The sequence below is a fragment of the Bufo gargarizans genome, chromosome 2 (assembly GCF_014858855.1).
Source record: "Bufo gargarizans isolate SCDJY-AF-19 chromosome 2, ASM1485885v1, whole genome shotgun sequence".
Classification (NCBI taxonomy): Eukaryota; Metazoa; Chordata; class Amphibia; order Anura; family Bufonidae; genus Bufo; species Bufo gargarizans.
In genome coordinates, this window is record NC_058081.1 from 700,549,425 (window position 1) to 700,570,692 (window position 21,268).

Consider the following 21,268-nt stretch of genomic DNA (forward strand, 5'->3'; position numbering starts at 1 on the left):
ATGATGATTGGTCACTCAGAGCTAGTGGGGGGGGCTGTGGCTGCAGTTTCCCTTTGTCCATTGGGATAATCATTAGTGTTTTTAGAAAGTACAGTATCTTTGTCTGTTTGACCCTTTTCTATATGATCAGTCCTCAGTGTCCACTAGTAAAGTGCAGTAACCCTTTCAGTGCTGGGGGTGGTTTCGCTGCGCAGCAAGTACACAGGAACAGGAGTAATGAGACACTGCCAGAAATCCTCCTGTAACTATATCCTAGCCAGAAAGTGGCAGATTCCGCTCCCCCTCCCCCCTGTGCAGGAAACATGCTGCCTTTGATGAGGGCAGCGGGGTGAGGACGGGCCCGGCCAGTGCTGGATACAGAGAGGTACAAGGCTCAACCTGGCTGATAGATGATGCTCCCTGCAGATAGGAGGACTGCTGACATGGGGCCCCTGCAGCCTCTTCATGGGTAGGTAACCTTTCATCATATATATATCCAGGATGTGTATATCCAGGCACCAGTGATGTCATGGAGTTCATAAGTATCCAACCCTAACGTCTAACAAGCAACCTCCAGCAGCAGAAGGATCGCGTCCCTGACAGGTGAGTACAAGACAGGAGTAAACTCTGCTGACCATAAGTGGTCAAGTCTGCAAGAAAGAGGACCCCACTGACCATAAGAGCTTACACTCTACAGGAGAGAGGACCCTAAGAGCTTACACTCTACAGGAGAGAGGGCCCTATGAGCTTACACTCTACAGGAGAGAGGACCCTAAGAGCTTACACTCTACAGGAGAGAGGACCCTAAGAGCTTACACTCTACAGGAGAGAGGACCCTAAGAGCTTACACTCTACAGGAGAGAGGACCCTAAGAGCTTACACTCTACAAGAGAGAGGACCCTAAGAGCTTACACTCTACAGGAGAGAAGACTAAACTGACCATAAGAGCTTACACTCTACAGGAGAGAAAACCCCACTGACCATAAGAGCTTACATTTTAAAGGAGAGAGGACCCCACTGACCATAAGAGCTTACACTCTACAGGAGTGAGGACCTAAATTACGTTAGGAGCAGTGTTTCTCCTTCATGGGAAACCAATTCTCCTCGAGTTGTTAGAGGGGAAAAAAACAGACATTTTTCAGAGATAAATGCAATAACATGACAGGGTCATTCATATCCAACCCCCTGAGCCCCTACTTGATGATATCTTGAGATCTGCTTGTTCTTCCAAAAGACCAGGAGGAAGAGACAGTAGATGTGTCCCCAAACACTGCTGAGATCCAGTAACTCCTGTATGTAGCTACATTCTGCCCTGCCTATGCATGTCCTCAGCACGCCCTCTGGTGTTAGTAGTACTCCTGTCGGGATCCTGACCCTTATGCATAATGGCATATTACCTTATACTGGGAAATTTCATCATACATAGCTGCGTACTACTACTAGCAAATCCCAGGCCACGACACAGGTACACTCCTCAGATAATGAATTCTACTACTAACGGACCCCGAAACATGTCACAGATGCACTCCTCAGATATTGAAGTGTACTACTACCATACCCAGGACATGGCACAGATACACTGCTCAGATGTAGAAGTGTAGTACTACCATACCCCGGGACACAGCACAGATACACTCCTCAGAGTACTAACCATACCCTAGGATAAGGCACAGATACACTGCTCAGATGTAGAAGTGTAGTACTACCATACCCCGGGACACAGCACAGATACACTCCTCAGAGTACTAACCATACCCTAGGATAAGGCACAGATACACTGCTCAGATGTAGAAGTGTAGTACTACCATACCCCGGGACACAGCACAGATACACTCCTCAGAGTACTAACCATACCCTAGGATAAGGCACAGATACACTGCTCAGATGTAGAAGTGTAGTACTACCATACCCCAGGACATGGCACAGATACACTGCTCAGATGTAGAAGTGTACTACTACCATACCCCAGGACTACAGTCCTCAGATGTAGAAGTGTACTACTACCATACCCCAGGACATGGCACAGATACACTGCTCAGATGTAGAAGTGTAGTACTACCATACCCCGGGACACAGCACAGATACACTCCTCAGAGTACTAACCATACCCTAGGATAAGGCACAGATACCCTGCTCAGATGTAGAAGTGTAGTACTACCATACCCCAGGACATGGCACAGATACACTGCACAGATGTAGAAGTGTAGTACTACCATACCCCGGGACACAGCACAGATACACTCCTCAGAGTACTAACCATACCCTAGGATAAGGCACAGATACCCTGCTCAGATGTAGAAGTGTAGTACTACCATACCCCAGGACATGGCACAGATGCACTGCTCATATGTAGAAGTGTACTACTACCATACCCCAGGACTACAGTCCTCAGATGTAGAAGTGTACTACTACCATACCCCAGGACTACAGTCCTCATATGTAGAAGTGTACTACTACCATACCCCAGGACATGGCACAGATACACTGCTCATATGTAGAAGTGTAGTACTACCATACCCCAGGACATGGCACAGATACACTGCTCATATGTAGAAGTGTAGTACTACCATACCCCAGGACATGGCACAGATACACTCCTCAGATGTAGAAGTGTACTACTACCATACCCCAGGACATGGCACGGGCAGCAGGGTGGCTCAGTGGTTAGCACTGGTGCCTTGCAGTGCCGGGGTCCATGGAGTTTGTATGTTCCCCCTGTGTTTGTGTGGGTTTCCTCCGGGTTCTCCGGTTTCCTCCCACACTCCAAAGACATACTGATAGGGACCTTAGATTGTGGGTCTCATTGGGGACAGTTGGATGCTAATGTCTGTAAAGCGCTGAGGAATATAGCAGCGCTATGTAAGTGCATTAAATAAATACACTCCTCAGCTGTAGAAGTGTACTGCTACCATACCCCAGGACATGGCACAGATACTGAAGTGTACTACTACCAATCCTGAGAGCAAACACTATTCTATATCCAGTGAAAATGCTATAAATCTCCCCGTAACCAGTGGAGCAGAGGTACCAGTGATTTAGAGGTGTAGAGGTACCAGTGGAGCAGAGGTACCAGTGATTTAGAGGTGTAGAGGTACCAGTGGAGCAGAGGTACCAGTGATTTAGAGGTGTAGAGGTACCAGTGGAGCAGAGGTACCAGTGATTTAGAGGTGTAGAGGTACCAGTGGAGCAGAGGTACCAGTGATTTAGAGGTGTAGAGGTACCAGTGGAGCAGAGGTACCAGTGATTTAGAGGTGTAGAGGTACCAGTGCTTTAGAAGTGTTGCACATTTCTGAAGCATTGGCTCAGAACATGGTGGCAAACTTTTCAATGTTAATGCATGGATACACGTCCAGGTGATACCCCACATTATCATTCTGCTCCCCTTTTCACAATGTGTACTCTTCTCATCAGTCCAGAACTGCATTTTATTCACCAAGTGCAGAAATAGTGGGGTGTCATATGTGGGGGTACACTTACATCATCCTTCCCTCCAGTTACTGTAATCATTGTGTCTCCGCAGTTGACGTCACTGCAGCCGCCGGTTGCACTTTTACACCACAACGATGGAGAATGAGCCCCCAAACACCGCCACACCCCGCCCAGTGAACCCCTCAGGAACGGCGTACAGCGGGATCCCAGACCGCCAGACAGTACAGGTACCAATGATACTTCGACTACTGCTCAGCGATGATTTAATTTATTCATTTATATACCACCAACATAGTATGCAGCGCTGTGCATTCACACTGTGACATGCAGTATGGCATCTACCAGTATGGGGGGGGGGGGGGGGGTCCAGGGGCTTCTTATTGATTTAGCATAGTATCATGTGACACTGGTGGTGAATTGCTGGAGGTATGGTCACTGGTAGCACATGGACCCAGGGTCTCCACCCTCTTTCTCTACTCTTTGTATGGTCTGTAAGAAAGATGTCAGGAGGGGGCAGAGGTTACTAGTGAGGCACCGCAGCCTCCACATTCACTGCGCACTCAATACAGTCCGAACTAGGACACTGGGTGAGAACTGCCTGCTAACGGGGTATGTGTAAGTATTTTTGCCTTGTAAATACAAGGCAATGTGACGTCAATGCTGAGTACTTGTCTGCACTGAGATGTGACTGCCGGGTACCTGTCTGCTCTGGGATGTGACTGCTGATTACCAGCCTGTACTGGAATGTGACTGCTAAATACCTGCCTGCACTGAGATGTGACTGCCGAGTACCTGTCTGCTCTGGGATGTGACTGCTGATTACCAGCCTGTACTGGAATGTGACTGCAGAGTACTTGTCTGCACTGAGATGTGACTGCCGAGTACCTGCCTGCTCTGGGATGTGACTGCTGAGTACCTGCCTGCACTGAGATGTGACTGCCGAGTACCTGCCTGCACTGAGATGTGACTGCCGAGTACCTGCCTGCACTGAGATGTGACTGCCGAGTACCAGCCTGTACTGGGATGTGATTGCAGAGTACTTGTCTGCACTGAGATGTGACTGCCGAGTACCTGCCTGCTCTGGGATGTGACTGCCGAGTACCTGCCTGCTCTGAGATGTGACTGCCGAGTACCTGCCTGCACTGAGATGTGACTGCCGAGTACCAGCCTGCACTGGGATGTAATTGCAGAGTACTTGTCTGCACTGAGATGTGACTGCCGAGTACCTGCCTGCTCTGGGATGTGACTGCCGAGTACCTGCCTGCACTGAGATGTGACTGCCGAGTACCTGCCTGCACTGAGATGTGACTGCCGAGTACCAGCCTGTACTGGGATGTGACTGCCGAGTACCTGCCTGCACTGAGATGTGACTGCCGAGTACCTGCCTGCACTGAGATGTGACTGCCGAGTACCTGCCTGCACTGAGATGTGACTGCCGAGTACCTGCCTGCACTGAGATGTGACTGCCGAGTACCTGCCTGCACTGAGATGTGACTGCCGAGTACCTGCCTGCACTGAGATGTGACTGCCGAGTACCTGCCTGCACTGAGATGTGACTGCCGAGTACCTGCCTGCACTGAGATGTGACTGCCGAGTACCTGCCTGCACTGAGATGTGACTGCCGAGTACCTGCCTGCACTGAGATGTGACTGCCGAGTACCTGCCTGCACTGAGATGTGACTGCCGAGTACCTGCCTGCTCTGGGATGTGACTGCCGAGTACCTGCCTGCTCTGGGATGTGACTGCCGAGTACCTGCCTGCACTGAGATGTGACTGCCGAGTACCTGCCTGCACTGAGATGTGACTGCCGAGTACCTGCCTGCTCTGGGATGTGACTGCCAAGTACCTGCCTGCTCTGGGATGTGACTGCCAAGTACCTGCCTGCTCTGAGATGTGACTGCCGAGTACCTGCCTGCACTGAGATGTGACTGCCGACTACCAGCCTGCACTGGGATGTAATTGCAGAGTACTTGTCTGCACTGGGATGTGACTGCCGAGTACCTGCCTGCACTGGGATGTGACTGCTGAGTACCAGCCTGTTCTGGGATGTGACTGCTGAGTACCAGCCTGTTCTGGGATGTGACTGCTGAGTACCAGCCTGTTCTGGGATGTGACTGCTGAGTACCAGCCTGTTCTGGGATGTGACTGCTGAGTACCAGCCTGTTCTGGGATGTGACTGCTGAGTACCAGCCTGTTCTGGGATGTGACTGCTGAGTACCAGCCTGTTCTGGGATGTGACTGCTGAGTACCTGCCTGCACTGGGATGTGACTGCTGAGTACCTGCTTGCACTGGGATGTGACTGCTGAGTACCTGCTTGCACTGGGATGTGACTGCTGAGTACCCGCCTGTACTGGGATGTGACTGCTGAGTACCCGCCTGCACTGGGATGTGACTGCTGAGTACCTGCCTGCACTGGGATGTGACTGCTGAGTACCTGCCTGCACTGGGATGTGACTGCTGAGTACCTGCCTGCACTGGGATGTGACTGCTGAGTACCTGCCTGCACTGGGATGTGACTGCTGAGTACCTGCTTGCACTGGGATGTGACTGCTGAGTACCTGCTTGCACTGGGATGTGACTGCTGAGTACCCGCCTGTACTGGGATGTGACTGCTGAGTACCCGCCTGCACTGGGATGTGACTGCTGAGTACCCGCCTGCACTGGGATGTGACTGCTGAGTACCCGCCTGCACTGGGATGTGACTGCTGAGTACCTGCCTGCACTGGGATGTGACTGCTGAGTACCTGCCTGCACTGGGATGTGACTGCTGAGTACCTGCCTGCACTGGGATGTGACTGCTGAGTACCTGCCTGTACTGGGATGTGACTGCTGAGTACCTTCCTGTACTGGGATGTGACTGCTGAGTACCTGCCTGCACTGGGATGTGACTGCTGAGTACCTGCCTGTACTGGGATGTGACTGCTGAGTACCTGCCTGCACTGGGATGTGACTGCTGAGTACCTGCCTGTACTGGGATGTGACTGCTGAGTACCTGCCTGTACTGGGATGTGACTGCTGAGTACCTGCCTGCACTGGGATGTGACTGCTGAGTACCTGCCTGTACTGGGATGTGACTGCTGAGTACCTGCCTGTACTGGGATGTGACTGCTGAGTACCTGCCTGTACTGGGATGTGACTGCTGAGTACCTGCCTGCACTGGGATGTGACTGCTGAGTACCTGCCTGTACTGGGATGTGACTGCTGAGTACCTGCCTGTACTGGGATGTGACTGCTGAGTACCTGCCTGCACTTGGATGTGACTGCTGAGTACCTGCCTGTACTGGGATGTGACTGCTGAGTACCTGCCTGTACTGGGATGTGACTGCTGAGTACCTGCCTGTACTGGGATGTGACTGCTGAGTACCTGCCTGTAATGGGATGTGACTGCTGAGTACCTGCCTGGCATGGCTTGGATACATGAGCTGCTTTTCCTGCCCTGACACAGGATGATGGAGGACCTGTGACTGAGGCCGGGGAGAAGGGAGGACAGTGATGGATGGGCCTCCACATCCGGGAGCGCACCCCTCCCCTCTATACAAGAACGTATTGTGTCATATTATATAGAGGGGGGTAACTTCACCTCTTCACCCCTCTTAAACTCGGAACAGTCCCCGCCTTCCTGAAGAATGTTAACTGCTTGTGTGCTGGGGCCCATGGAGCCTTCCTGACTTGGATGCCTGCACTGTGGGCGCAGCAAATGGCCCTCAATACCCTTTTTGGGGCAATTTATCTAGGGGGGATATTTGAAGTCCTTTTTGCTTGTTTGCTTTTGTGTCCTTTGCTCCAAAATGATCAAACGTCGCATGTTGTCAGTTAAATTTGACGTATCTTTTAATCAAAGGGGGGGGGGGGGGGGGGAATTTATCGCACCCAGCACTCCAGGATTCTGGCTTTAGAAAGTAGAAAAATGCAGCTTTGCCACTTTTTGGATTTATTGGTGCAAGAAATTGAAAGATTTCTGCCTTTTTTAACACCACTTGTTCCAGTTTTAAAAATTGGCAGTAAAGTTTTTAGTTGTTTTTACTATGTTTATTAGTTTTACTCCAGATTTTAAAGTTGTTCAGAAATTACCCACACAATAAATTACCCCCTCAGGCCTCACGCACACAGCCGCGCCACATTTTGCAGTCTGCAAATTGCGGATCCGCAAAACATGGATTCCGCCCGTGTGCGTTCCGCAGTTTGCAGAACGGAATGGGCCGCCGATAATAGAAGTGCCTATTCTTGTCCGCAAAACGGACAAGAATAGAACACGTTTCTTTTTTTTGCCGAGCCACGGAACGGAGCGACGGATGCGTACAGCACACGGAGTACTGACTGCATCTTTTGCTGCCCCATTGAAGTGTATGGGTCCGCAACCGAGCCACAAGCCACAAAAAAATGCGGACCCAAACAACGGACGTGTGCATGAGGCTAACTTAGGCCTCTTTCACACGAACAATACGGATTGTGTCAGGATCTGTGCAAGAAAAAACGGATGGTTTTGCACGCAAGTTTAGTCATTCTTGTCTGCAGTTGCGTTCAGTGTTTCAGTTTTTTCCGCGCGGGTGCAATCAGTTTTTGATGCGTTTTTCATGCGCAAAACTGAAGAATTGCAAGCTACATTTTCTAGCAACCATCAGTGAAAAACGCATTGTATCCGGATGCAATACGTTTTTCACACAAGCCCCATTCACTTCTATGGAGCCAGAGCTGCGTGAAAAACGCACAATATAGAACACACAGCGATTTTTCCTGAATGCAGAAACGTAGCATGAAAAACGCCACCCATGTGCACAGACCCATTGAAAAGAATAAGTCAGGATTCAGTGTGGATTCATTTTCAAGATCTCTGCTTCCTGTCAGTGATTGGGACATTCTTGTTGACATTCAAAATCTGTTCTCAAATTGTCCTCATGTGCACAAACGTGTGGTGTCCGTGCCCATGCTGCGGCCCGCAAATTGCAAAATGCACGGGCACCAACCGTGTGCCTGCCGTCTGCGGACGTAGACCCATTCACTTGAATGGGGTCCGCGATCCGCATCCGACTGTCTGGACTACTGAGGCAGGGACAGAAAACCCACGGGAACACTCAGTAGTGCTTCTGTGGACTTCCGATCCGTGCCTCCGTTCTGAACCGCACCGTATCTTCGTATTCAAGTCAAGGGGTCAGCATCCATGATACAGCATTCACATGGCCGGTGCCGGTATATTGCGGAGCCGCAGTATGGGCCCGGACCTACTACAGTCGAGTGCATGAGGCCTTAGGGTTTTACCTGCACTGACGCATTTTAACAAATCCATGGCTGTGAAAAGTATTAGGTCTGGATATTAGATTTCAGTGTTGGCTTATGAATGTGGCTGTGATGTCATAACTGTATATAATACTGTGTGTAGTGTATCTGACAGTCATGGGGCAGGCTGTGATGTCATAACTGTATATAATACTGTGTGTAGTGTATCTGACAGCGATGGGGCAGGCTGTGATGTCATAACTGTATAAAATACTGTGTGTAGTATATCTGACAGTGATGGGGCAGGCTGTGATGTCATAACTGTATATAATACTGTGTGTAGTGTATCTGACAGTGATGGGGCAGGCTGTGATGTCATAACTGTATATAATACTGTGTGTAGTGTATCTGACAGTGATGGGGCAGGCTGTGATGTCATAACTGTATATAATACTGTGTGTAGTGTATCTGACAGTGATGGGGAGGCTGTGATGTCATAATTGTATATAATACTGTGTGTGGTGTATCTGACAGCGATGGGGCAGGCTGTGATGTCATAACTGTATATAATACTGTGTGTGGTGTATCTGACAGTGATGGGTCAGGCTGTGATGTCATAACTGTATATACCTGCGTGTAGCGTATCTGACAGTGATGGGGCAGGCTGTGATGTAACTGTATATAATACTGTGTGTGGTGTATCTGACAGTGATGGGGAGGCTGTGATGTCATAACTGTATATAATACTGTGTGTAGTGTATCTGACAGCGATGGGGCAGGCTGTGATGTCATAACTGTATATAATACTGTGTGTGGTGTATCTGACAGTGATGGGTCAGGCTGTGATGTCATAACTGTATATACCTGCGTGTAGCGTATCTGACAGTGATGGGGCAGGCTGTGATGTAACTGTATATAATACTGTGTGTGGTGTATCTGACAGTGATGGGGAGGCTGTGATGTCATAACTGTATATAATACTGTGTGTGGTGTATCTGACAGTGATGGGTCAGGCTGTGATGTCATAACTGTATATAATACTGTGTGTAGTGTATCTGACAGCGATGGGGAGGCTGTGATGTCATAACTGTATATAATACTGTGTGTGGTGTATCTGACAGCGATGGGGAGGCTGTGATGTCATAACTTTATATAATACTGTGTGTAGTGTATCTGACAGTGATGGGGAGGCTGTGATGTCATAACTGTATATAATACTGTGTGTAGTGTATCTGACAGTGATGGGGAGGCTGTGATGTCATAACTTTATATAATACTGTGTGTAGTGTATCTGACAGTGATGGGGGAGGCTGTGATGTCATAACTGTATAATACGGTGCGTAGTGTATCTGACAGTGATGGGGCAGGCTGTGATGTCATAACTGTATATAATACTGTGTGTGGTGTATCTGACAGTGATGGGTCAGGCTGTGATGTCATAACTGTATATAATACTGTGTGTAGTGTATCTGACAGTGATGGGGAGGCTGTGATGTCATAACTGTATATAATACTGTGTGTGGTGTATCTGACAGCGATGGGGAGGCTGTGATGTCATAACTTTATATAATACTGTGTGTAGTGTATCTGACAGTGATGGGGAGGCTGTGATGTCATAACTGTATATAATACTGTGTGTAGTGTATCTGACAGTGATGGGGAGGCTGTGATGTCATAACTTTATATAATACTGTGTGTAGTGTATCTGACAGTGATGGGGAGGCTGTGATGTCATAACTGTATATAATACTGTGTGTAGTGTATCTGACAGCGATGGGGAGGCTGTGATGTCATAACTATATAATACGGTGCGTAGTATATCTGACAGTGATGGGGCAGGCTGTGATGTCATAACTGTATATAATACTGTGTGTAGTGTATCTGACAGCGATGGGGCAGGCTGTGATGTCATAACTGTATATAATACTGTGTGTGGTGTATCTGACAGTGATCGGGCAGGCTGTGATGTCATAACTGTATATAATACTGTATGTGGTGTATCTGACAGTGATGGGGCAGGCTGTGATGTCATAACTGTATATAATACTGTGTGTGGTGTATCTGACAGTGATCGGGCAGGCTGTGATGTCATAACTGTATATAATACTGTGTGTGGTGTATCTGACAGTGATGGGGCAGGCTGTGATGTCATAACTGTATATAATACTGTGTGTGGTGTATCTGACAGTGATGGGGGAGGCTGTGATGTCATAAATGTGTATAATAATGTGTAGTGCATGCTTCTCCATAAGCAGTCTTCCCGGTTCTGTCCCTTGCAGGTGATCCAACAGGCTCTGACTCGCCAGCCCAACACAGCAGCGCAGTATCTGCAGCAGATGTATGCAGCGCAGCAGCAGCACCTAATGCTGCAAACTGCAGCGCTACAACAGCAGCAGCACCTGAACAGCACGCAACTGCAGAACCTGGCCGCAGCGCAGCAAGCCCAGCAAGTGAGTGCCTCATCCTCCAGGGATGTTGAGGGTATCCTTCCTACATTCTCTGTAGTCTACAAGGCACTAACCTCTGTTGTGTTTCTAGGCCAGCCTGGCGGCAAGCAGAGCTCCCCCTGCTGTCAGCTCCTCACAGCAGAATCCATCCCAGCCACTGACGGTGAGTCTTTCCTGATATATACTGCCCAATGAAGTGTAGACTGTGTGCCGGGGTGCACACCGTGTACTGGAGTGTAGACTATTGTGTTGAGGTGTGCACAGTATTGTGTAGACTATGGGGTGAATGTGTCAAGACGCAACTTTTTGAATTCAGTTGTGGCGAAAGTTGTACCAAATCTATCAAAGCTTGCACGATCTTGGGTAAATTTGGCACATCTTTAAACTGTGTAGAAATGCTGCTCCCCTGTTCCTATGCCACTCCCTTGCTGGCGTGATTTATGACATTTCCAAAGAGTTGCTTACTTAACTGTGCCCTTAACCATCGCAAAAAGTCACAGATTTTGGTGCAGACCAGGCTGTGTTGTGGTGCAGACTGTGCAGTGTAGACTGTGTACTGGGGCAGACTGTGCAGGGTGCAGACTGTACAGTGTAGACTGTGTACTGGGCAGATTGTGCAGGGTGCAGACTGTACATTGTAGACTGTGTACTGGGACAGACTGTGCAGGGTGCAGACTGTACAGTGTATACTGTGTACTGGGGCAGACTGTGCAGGGTGCAGACTGTACAGTGTACACTGTGTACTGGGGCAGACTGTGCAGGGTGCAGACTGTACAGTGTAGACTGTGTACTGGGGCAGACTGTACAGTGTAGATTGTGTACTGGGGCAGACTGTACAGTGTAGATTGTGTACTGGGGCAGACTGTACAGTGTAGATTGTGTACTGGGGCAGACTGTGCAGGGTGCAGACTGTACAGTGTAGACTGTGTACTGGGCAGATTGTGCAGGGTGCAGACTGTACATTGTAGACTGTGTACTGGGGCAGACTGTGCAGGGTGCAGACTGTGCAGTGTAGACTGTGTACTGGGGCAGACTGTGCAGGGTGCAGACTGTACAGTGTAGACTGTGTACTGGGGCAGACTGTGCAGGGTGCAGACTGTACAGTGTAGACTTTGTACTGGGGCAGACTGTGCAGGGTGCAGACTGTACAGTGTAGACTGTGTACTGGGGCAGACTGTGCAGGGTAGACTGTGTACTGGTGCAGACTGTACAGTGTAGACTGTGTACTGGGGCAGACTGTACAGTGTAGACTGTGTACTGGGGCAGACTGTACAGTGTAGACTGTGTACTGGGGCAGACTGTACAGTGTAGACTGTGTACTGGGGCAGACTGTACAGTGTAGACTGTGTACTGGGGCAGACTGTGCAGGGTAGAGACTGTACAGTGTAGACTGTGTACTGGGGCAGATTGTGCAGGGTGCAGACTGTACAGTGTATACTGTGTACTGGGGCAGACTGTGCAGGGTGCGGACTGTACAGTGTAGACTGTGTACTAGGGCAGACTGTGCAGGGTGCAGACTGTACAGTGTAGACTGTGTACTAGGGCACTGGGGCAGACTGTGCAGGGGGCAGACTGTACAGTGTAGACTGTGTACTGGGGCAGACTGTGCAGGGTGTAGACTGTGTACTGGGGCAGACTGTGTGGGGTACAGACTGTACAGTGTAGACTGTGTACTGGGGCAGACTGTACAGTGTAGACTGTGTACTGGGGCAGACTGTGCAGGGTGCAGACTGTACAGTGTAGACTGTGTACTGGGGCAGACTGTGCAGGGTGCAGACTGTACAGTGTAGACTGTGTACTGGGGCAGACTGTGCAGGGTGCAGACTGTACAGTGTAGATTGTGTACTGGGGCAGACTGTACAGTGTAGACTGTGTACTGGGGCAGACTGTGCAGGGGGCAGACTGTGTACTGGGGCAGACTGTGCAGGGGGCAGACTGTGCAGTGTAGACTGTACTGGGGCAGACTGTGCAGGGTGCAGACTACTGTTAGGAGTACAAACTGTATTGTAGTATTGGTATAGACCATGTTGGGGTCCAGGCTGTACAGTGTGGAATGTGTACTGGGGCAGACTGTGCGGAGTGCAGACTATTGCTAGGAGTACAACCTGTATTGTAGTATTGTTAATATTCTTATAGACCATGTTGGGGTGCAGGCTGTACAGTGTAGACAGTGTACTGGGGCTGACTGTGCGGGGTGCAGACTATTGCTAGGAGTACAGCCTGTATTGTTTTATTGTTATAGACCAGGCATCCTCAAACTGCGGCCCTCCAGCTGTTGCAAAACTACAACTCCCAGCATGCCCGAACAGCCTACAGGTATCAGCCTACAGCAGGGCATTGTGGGAGTTGTAGTTTTACAACAGCTGGAGGACCGCAGTTTGAGGGTGCTTGTTATAGACTGTATTGGAGTGCAGGCTGTACAGTGTAGACTGTGTATTGGGGCAGACTGTGCAGGGTGCAGACTGTACAGTGTAGAAGACTGTGTACTGGGGCAGACTGTGCAGGGTGCAGACTATTGCTACGAGTACAGCCTGTATTGTTGTATTGCTATAGACTGTGTTGGGGTGCAGGCTGTACAGTTTTAGACTTGTACTGGGGCAGACTGCAGGGTGCAGACTATTGCTAGGAGTACAGACTGTATTGTAGTATTGTTATTGGCCGTTTGGGGTGATGATTTTTCCTCTTTCCCGTCTTCTCCACAGCAGATTAGTCTCACCACCTCTCCTCAGATCATCCAGCGTCCACAGACTGTCAGCTCCGCACCTCCACCATCCTCAGGTATCACTCAGCAGGCTGTGCTCCTGGGAAATGCTTCATCTCCAGCCCTGAGCACCAACCAGGCACAGATGTATCTGCGAGCACAAATGGTGAGTCGGCCTGAAGTCCCAGGGGGTAGGGGAGATGAAGACGTGTGTAAAGCCATGTATCTTGGGTGGAATGGAGTAGACCCCAGGACGTGTGCGTCAATGGCATCCACTTCTGGCTGGAGTAAAGTCAGGAGAAGCCATGGTCCTACATGTTCAGGATGCCCTATGCGACTGTATCACTGACCGCCTGTACCCCCCAAGTCAGATTGTCGCCCCTACAGGGATAATTGTCCCCCAAATGTGGTCCTCGTGTGTCCACCCAGGCTGACCAAAGCTTATGTAATAATCCAGTACATGTCCTTTCTAATTTCTGTGGTCAAGGAAACCTGCTTTGGATAAGGCTGACCATTTCCATCCGTGTCCTCATACAGTACCATATACACACGTAGTATCTAGCAGAATGTATATGGCTGGAAATGGTGTATACATGAGAACAGGAGGGGGGCAGTCTCCTCAGTGATGAAAACTGAGCAGAGAAGGAAGGGATTATTTCTGGTCGCTCTCCACCTTCTTAGGCCTCTTTCACACGGGCGTCAGTTTTTTTGCCCGGATAAGAGGCGGGTGCGTTGCGGTAAAATGCGCGATTTTTCCGCGCGAGTGCAAAACATTGTCATGCGTTGCACTCGCGTGAGAAAAATCGCGCATGTTTGGTACCCAAACCCGAATTTCTTCACAGAAGTTCGGGCTTGGGATTGATGTTCTGAAGATTGTATTATTTTCCCTTCTAACATGGTTATAAGGGAAAATAATAGCATTCTGAATACAGAATGCAAAGTAAAACAGCGCTAGAGGGGTTAAAAATAAAAAATAATTTAACTCACCTTAGTCCACTTGATCGTGAAGCCCGGCATCTCCTTGTGTCTCCTCTGCGCTGAACAGGACCTGGGGTGAGCTGCTGCATTAAATAGAGGTTAAGGACCTTTGATGACGTCACTCCGGTCATCACATGGTACGTCACATGATCTTTTACCATGGTGATTCACCATGGTAAAAGACCATGTGATGACCGGAGTGACGTCATCAAAGGTCCTTAACCTCTATTTAATGCAGCAGCTCACCCCAGGTCCTGTTCAGCAGAGGAGACACAAGGAGATGCCTGGCTTCACGATCAAGTGGACTAAGGTGAGTTAAATTATTTTTTATTTTTTTTTAACCCCTCTAGCGCTGTTTTACTATGCATTCTGTATTCAGAATGCTATTATTTTCCCTTATAACCATGTTATAAGGGAAAATAATAATGATCGGGTCTCCATCCCGATCGTCTCCTAGCAACCGTGCGTGAAAATCTCACCGCATCCTTACTTGCTTGCGGATGCAATGCGATTTTCACGCTTCCTATTCACTTCTATGGGGGCCTGCGTCGCGTGAAAATCGGACAATATAGAGCATGCTGCGATTTTCACTCAACGCACAAGTGATGCGTGAAAAATCACCGCTCATGTGCACAGCCCCATAGAAATGAATGGGTCAGGATTCAGTGCGGGTGCAAAACGTTCACTGCACGCATCGCACCCGCGCGGAAAACTCGCCCGTGTGAAAGGGGCCTTAGTGATTCAGGGTAATGCAGACTTTATAGTCGTTGAGGCCACCAATATAGGGTTGTAGTTGACATCCCGCCATTGTTCCTTTCAGCTGATCTTTACCCCGACTGCCACTGTGAGCAACATCCCATCTGAGGTCAGTCCAGGATCCACCACTCAGGTAAGTGACTCTATCATTGAAGTCCACCTCAAAGCAAGGGGAAGAGCAGGTGGACACTGAGGGCCATGATCAGACCCCACTGCCCACTCATCTTCATGCTCTCGTAATGCAGGGGCTATGCCAGATCCTGGTGCAGATGCATCCATCTTATTCTCAGGTACAGAATCTTGCAGTGCGAGGAGGAGGCACAACCCAGTCACAGCTTCCCAGTCTAGCCATGAAGCCATCCACAGCCACCATTAACCCTCACCCAGTGACAACTGCAGCACAGACCAAAACAACACAAAGTGCGACCTCAGCTGAGAGCCAGAGCGTGGACAGCCGGGTGACGGCAAGCAAGACCCTGGTACCCGTGACAGCGCATCCGATCATCACTCAAGGTAAGAGGTGTCACTACTATGTGGTACCAGGTACCCCCTTTATTTAGTACATGACTCTGACCCCACTAGTAGTGAATCTGTACCCCCATATACAATTCATGAATCTGACCACACTACAACTGACCCTGTACCCCCATATACAATGCATGAATCTGACCACACTACAACTGACCCTGTACCCCCATATACAATGCATGAATCTGACCACACTACAACTGACCCTGTACCCCCATATACAGTACATTACTCTGACCCCACTAGTAGTGACCCTGTACCCTGATATAATGTACATGACTGACCCCACTAGTAGTGACCCTGTACCCTGATATAATGTACATGACTGACCCCACTAGTAGTGACCCTGGACCCACATATACAATACATGACTGACCCCACTAGTAGTGACCCTGTACCCCCATATACAATACATGACTCTGACCCCTCTAGTAGTGACTCTGTACCCCCATATACAATACATGACTGACCCCACTAGTAGTGACCCTGTACCCCCATATACTATACATGACTCTGACCACACTTGTAGTGACCCTGTACCCCCATATACAGTACATGACTCTGACCCCACTAGTAGTGACCCTGTACCCCCATATACAATACATGACTCTGACCCCTCTAGTAGTGACCCTGTACCCCCATATACAATACATTACTCTGACCCCACTAGTAGTGACCCTGTACCCCCATATACAGTACATGACTCTGACCCCACTAGTAGTGACCCTGTACCCCCATATACAATACATGACTCTGACCCCACTAGTAGTGACCCTGTACCCCCATATACAGTACATGACTGACAACACTAGTAGTGACCCTGTACCCCCATATACAGTACATGACTGACCCCACTAGTAGTGACCCTGTACCCCCATATACATCACATGACTCTGACCCCTTTAGTAGTGACCCTGTACCCCCATATACATGACTGACCCCTCTAGTAGTGACCCTGTACCCCCATATACAGTACATTACTCTGACCACACTAGTAGTGACCCTGTACCCCCATATACATCACATGACTCTGACCCCACTAGTAGTGACCCTGTACCCCCATATACAATACATGACTGACCCCACTAGTAGTGACCCTGTACCCCCATATACATCACATGACTGACCCCTTTAGTAGTGACCCTGTACCCCCATATACAATACATGACTGACCCCACTAGTAGTGACCCTGTACCCCCATATACAATACATGACTCTGACCCCACTAGTAGTGACCCTGTACCCCCATATACAATACATGACTGACCCCACTAGTAGTGACCCTGTACCCCCATATACATCACATGACTCTGACCCCTTTAGTAGTGACCCTGTACCCCCATATACAGTACATGACTGACCCCACTAGTAGGGACCCTGTACCCCCATATACAATACATGACTCTGACCCCACTAGTAGTGACCCTGTACCCCCATATACAATACATGACTGACCCCACTAGTAGTGACCCTGTACCCCCATATACAGTACATGACTCTGACCCCACTAGTAGTGACCCTGTACCCCCATATACTATACATGACTCTGACCCCACTAGTAGTGACCCTCTACCCCCATATACAATACATGACTCTGACCCGTCTAGTAGTGACCCTGTACCCCCATATACAGTACATGACTCTGACCCCACTAGTAGTGACCCTGTACCCCCATATACAGTACATGACTCTGACCACACTAGTAGTGACCCTGTACCCCCATATACAATACATGACTCTGACCCCACTAGTAGTGACCCTGTACCCCCATATACAATACATGACTGACCCCACTAGTAGTGACCCTGTACCCCCATATACAGTACATGACTCTGACAACACTAGTAGTGACCCTGTACCCCCATATACAATACATGACTGACCCCACTAGTAGTGACCCTGTACCCCCTTATACAATACATGACTCTGACCCCACTAGTAGTGACCCTGTACCCCCATATACAGTACATGACTGACCCCACTAGTGACCCTGTACCCCCATATACAATACATGACTCTGACCCCACTAGTAGTGACCCTGTACCCCCATATACAGTACATGACTCTGACCCCACTAGTAGTGACCCTGTACCCCATATACAATACATGACTGACCCCACTAGTGACCCTGTACCCCCATATACATCACATGACTCTGACCCCACTAGTAGTGACCCTGTACCCCCATATACAATACATGACTGACCCCACTAGTAGTGACCCTGTACCCCCATATACATCACATGACTCTGACCCCTTTAGTAGTGACCCTGTACCCCCATATACAGTACATGACTGACCCCACTAGTAGGGACCCTGTACCCCCATATACAATACATGACTCTGACCCCACTAGTAGTGACCCTGTACCCCCATATACAATACATGACTGACCCCACTAGTAGTGACCCTGTACCCCCATATACAGTACATGACTGACCCCACTAGTAGTGACCCTGTACCCCCATATACTATACATGACTCTGACCCCACTAGTGACCCTGTACCCCCATATACAAGTACATGACTGACCCCACTAGTAGTGACCCTCTACCCCCATATACAATACATGACTCTGACCCGTCTAGTAGTGACCCTGTACCCCCATATACAATACATGACTGACCCCACTAGTAGGGACCCTGTACCCCCATATACAATACATGACTCTGACCCCACTAGTAGTGACCCTGTACCCCCATATACAATACATGACTGACCCCACTAGTAGTGACCCTGTACCCCCATATACATCACATGACTCTGACCCTTTAGTAGTGACCCTGTACCACCCATAACAGTACATGACTGACCCCACAGTAGGGACCCTGTACCCCCATATACAATACATGACTCTGACCCCACTAGTAGTGACCCTGTACCCCCATATACAATACATGAGTGACCCCACTAGTAGTGAACCCTGTAACCCCCATATACAGTACATGACTCTGACCCCACTAGTAGTGACCCTGTACCCCCATATACTATACATGACTCTGACCCCACTAGTAGTGACCCTCTACCCCCATATACAATACATGACTCTGACCCGTCTAGTAGTGACCCTGTACCCCCATATACATACATGACTGACCCCCACTAGTAGTGACCCTGTACCCCCTTATACAATACATGACTGACCACACTAGTAGTGACCCTGTACCCCCATATACAGTACATGTCTCTGACCCCTCTAGTAGTGACCCTGTACCCCCATATACAATACATGACTCTGACCCCACTAGTAGTGACCCTGTACCCCCATATACATCACATGACTCTGACCCCTTTAGTAGTGACCCTGTACCCCATATACAATACATGACTGACCCCACTAGTAGTGACCCTGTACCCCCATATACAGTACATGACTCTGACCCCACTAGTAGTGACCCTGTACCCCCATATACAATACATGACTCTGACCACACTAGTAGTGACCCTGTACCCCTATATACAATACATGACTGACCCCACTAGTAGTGACCCTGTACCCCCATATACAATACATGACTCTGACCCCTCTAGTAGTGACCCTGTACCCCCATATACAATACATGACTCTGACCCCTCTAGTAGTGACCCTGTACCCCCATATACAATACATGACTGACCCCACTAGTAGTGACCCTGTACCCCCATATACAGTACATGACTCTGACCCACTAGTAGTGACCCTGTACCCCCATATACAGTACATGACTCTGACCCCACTAGTAGTGACCCTGTACCCCCATATACATACATGACTGACCCCACTAGTAGTGACCCTGTACCCCCATATACAGTACATGACTCTGACCCCACTAGTAGTGACCCTGTACCCCCTTATACAATACATGACTCTGACCCCACTAGTAGTGACCCTGTACCCCCATATACAGTACATGACTGACCCCCACTAGTGACCCTGTACCCCCATATACAGTACATGACTCTGACCCCACTAGTAGTGACCCTGTACCCCCATATACAATACATGACTGACCCCACTAGTGACCCTGTACCCCCATATACAATACACGACTCTGACCCCTCTAGTAGTGACCCTGTACCCCCATATACAATACATGACTGACCCCACTAGTAGTGACCCTGTACCCCCATATACAATACATGACTCTGACCCCACTAGTAGTGACCCTGTACCCCCATATACAATACATGACTGACCCCACTAGTAGTGACCCTGTACCCCCATATACAATACACGACTGACCCCACTAGTAGTGACCCTGTACCCCCATATACAATACACGACTGACCCCACTAGTAGGGACCCTGTACCCCCATATACAATACACGACTGACCCCACTAGTAGTGACCCTGTACCCCCATATACAATACACGACTGACCCCTCTAGTAGTGACCCTGTACCCCCATATACAATACATGACTGACCCCACTAGTAGTGACCCTGTACCCCCATATACAATACATGACTCTGACCCCACTAGTAGTGACCCTGTACCCCCATATACAATACACGACTCTGACCCCTCTAGTAGTGACCCTGTACCCCCATATACAATACATGACTGACCCCACTAGTAGTGACCCTGTACCCCCATATACAATACATGACTCTGACCACACTAGTAGTGACCCTGTACCCCCATATACAGTACATGTCTCTGACCCCACTAGTAGTGACCCTGTACCCCCATATACAATACATGACTGACCCCACTAGTAGTGACCCTGTACCCCCATATACAGTACATGACTCTGACCCCACTAGTAGTGACCCTGTACCCCCATATACAATACATGACTGACCCCACTAGTAGTGACCCTGTACCCCCATATACAATACATGACTGACCCCACTAGTAGTGACCCTGTACCCCCATATACAATACATGACTCTGACCCCACTAGTAGTGACCCTGTACCCCCATATACAATACATGACTCTGACCCCACTAGTAGTGACCCTGTACCCCCATATACAGTACATGTCTCTGACCCCACTAGTAGTGACCCTGTACCCCCATATACAGTACATGACTCTGACCCCACTAGTAGTGACCCTGTACCCCCATATACAGTACATGACTCTGACCCCACTAGTAGTGACCCTGTACCCCCATATACAGTACATGACTCTGACCCCTCTAGTAGTGACCCTGTACCCCCATATACAATACATGACTGACCCCACTAGTAGTGACCCTGTACCCCCATATACAGTACATGACTCTGACCCCACTAGTAGTGACCCTGTACC

The 21,268-nt window shown here is 49.2% G+C and overlaps 1 protein-coding gene across 2 annotated transcripts in view; it reads left to right on the plus strand.

The window, feature by feature from the left end:
- The first annotated feature begins 335 nt into the window (after positions 1–335).
- The window catches only part of PHC2 (polyhomeotic homolog 2), a 49,302-nt gene continuing 28,369 nt past the window's right edge, over positions 336–21,268 (plus strand). The window contains exons 1-7 of one of the 2 annotated variants that reach the window (XM_044278577.1): positions 336–448; positions 3,500–3,635; positions 10,903–11,073; positions 11,162–11,233; positions 13,773–13,937; positions 15,570–15,638; positions 15,796–16,018. In XM_044278577.1, coding sequence (XP_044134512.1) covers positions 3,543–3,635; positions 10,903–11,073; positions 11,162–11,233; positions 13,773–13,937; positions 15,570–15,638; positions 15,796–16,018 — 793 coding nt within the window. In that variant the 5' untranslated portion in view covers positions 336–448; positions 3,500–3,542. The remainder of the gene's footprint in view (positions 449–3,499; positions 3,636–10,902; positions 11,074–11,161; positions 11,234–13,772; positions 13,938–15,569; positions 15,639–15,795; positions 16,019–21,268) is intronic. The other variant, XM_044278578.1, reaches the window with a different exon arrangement.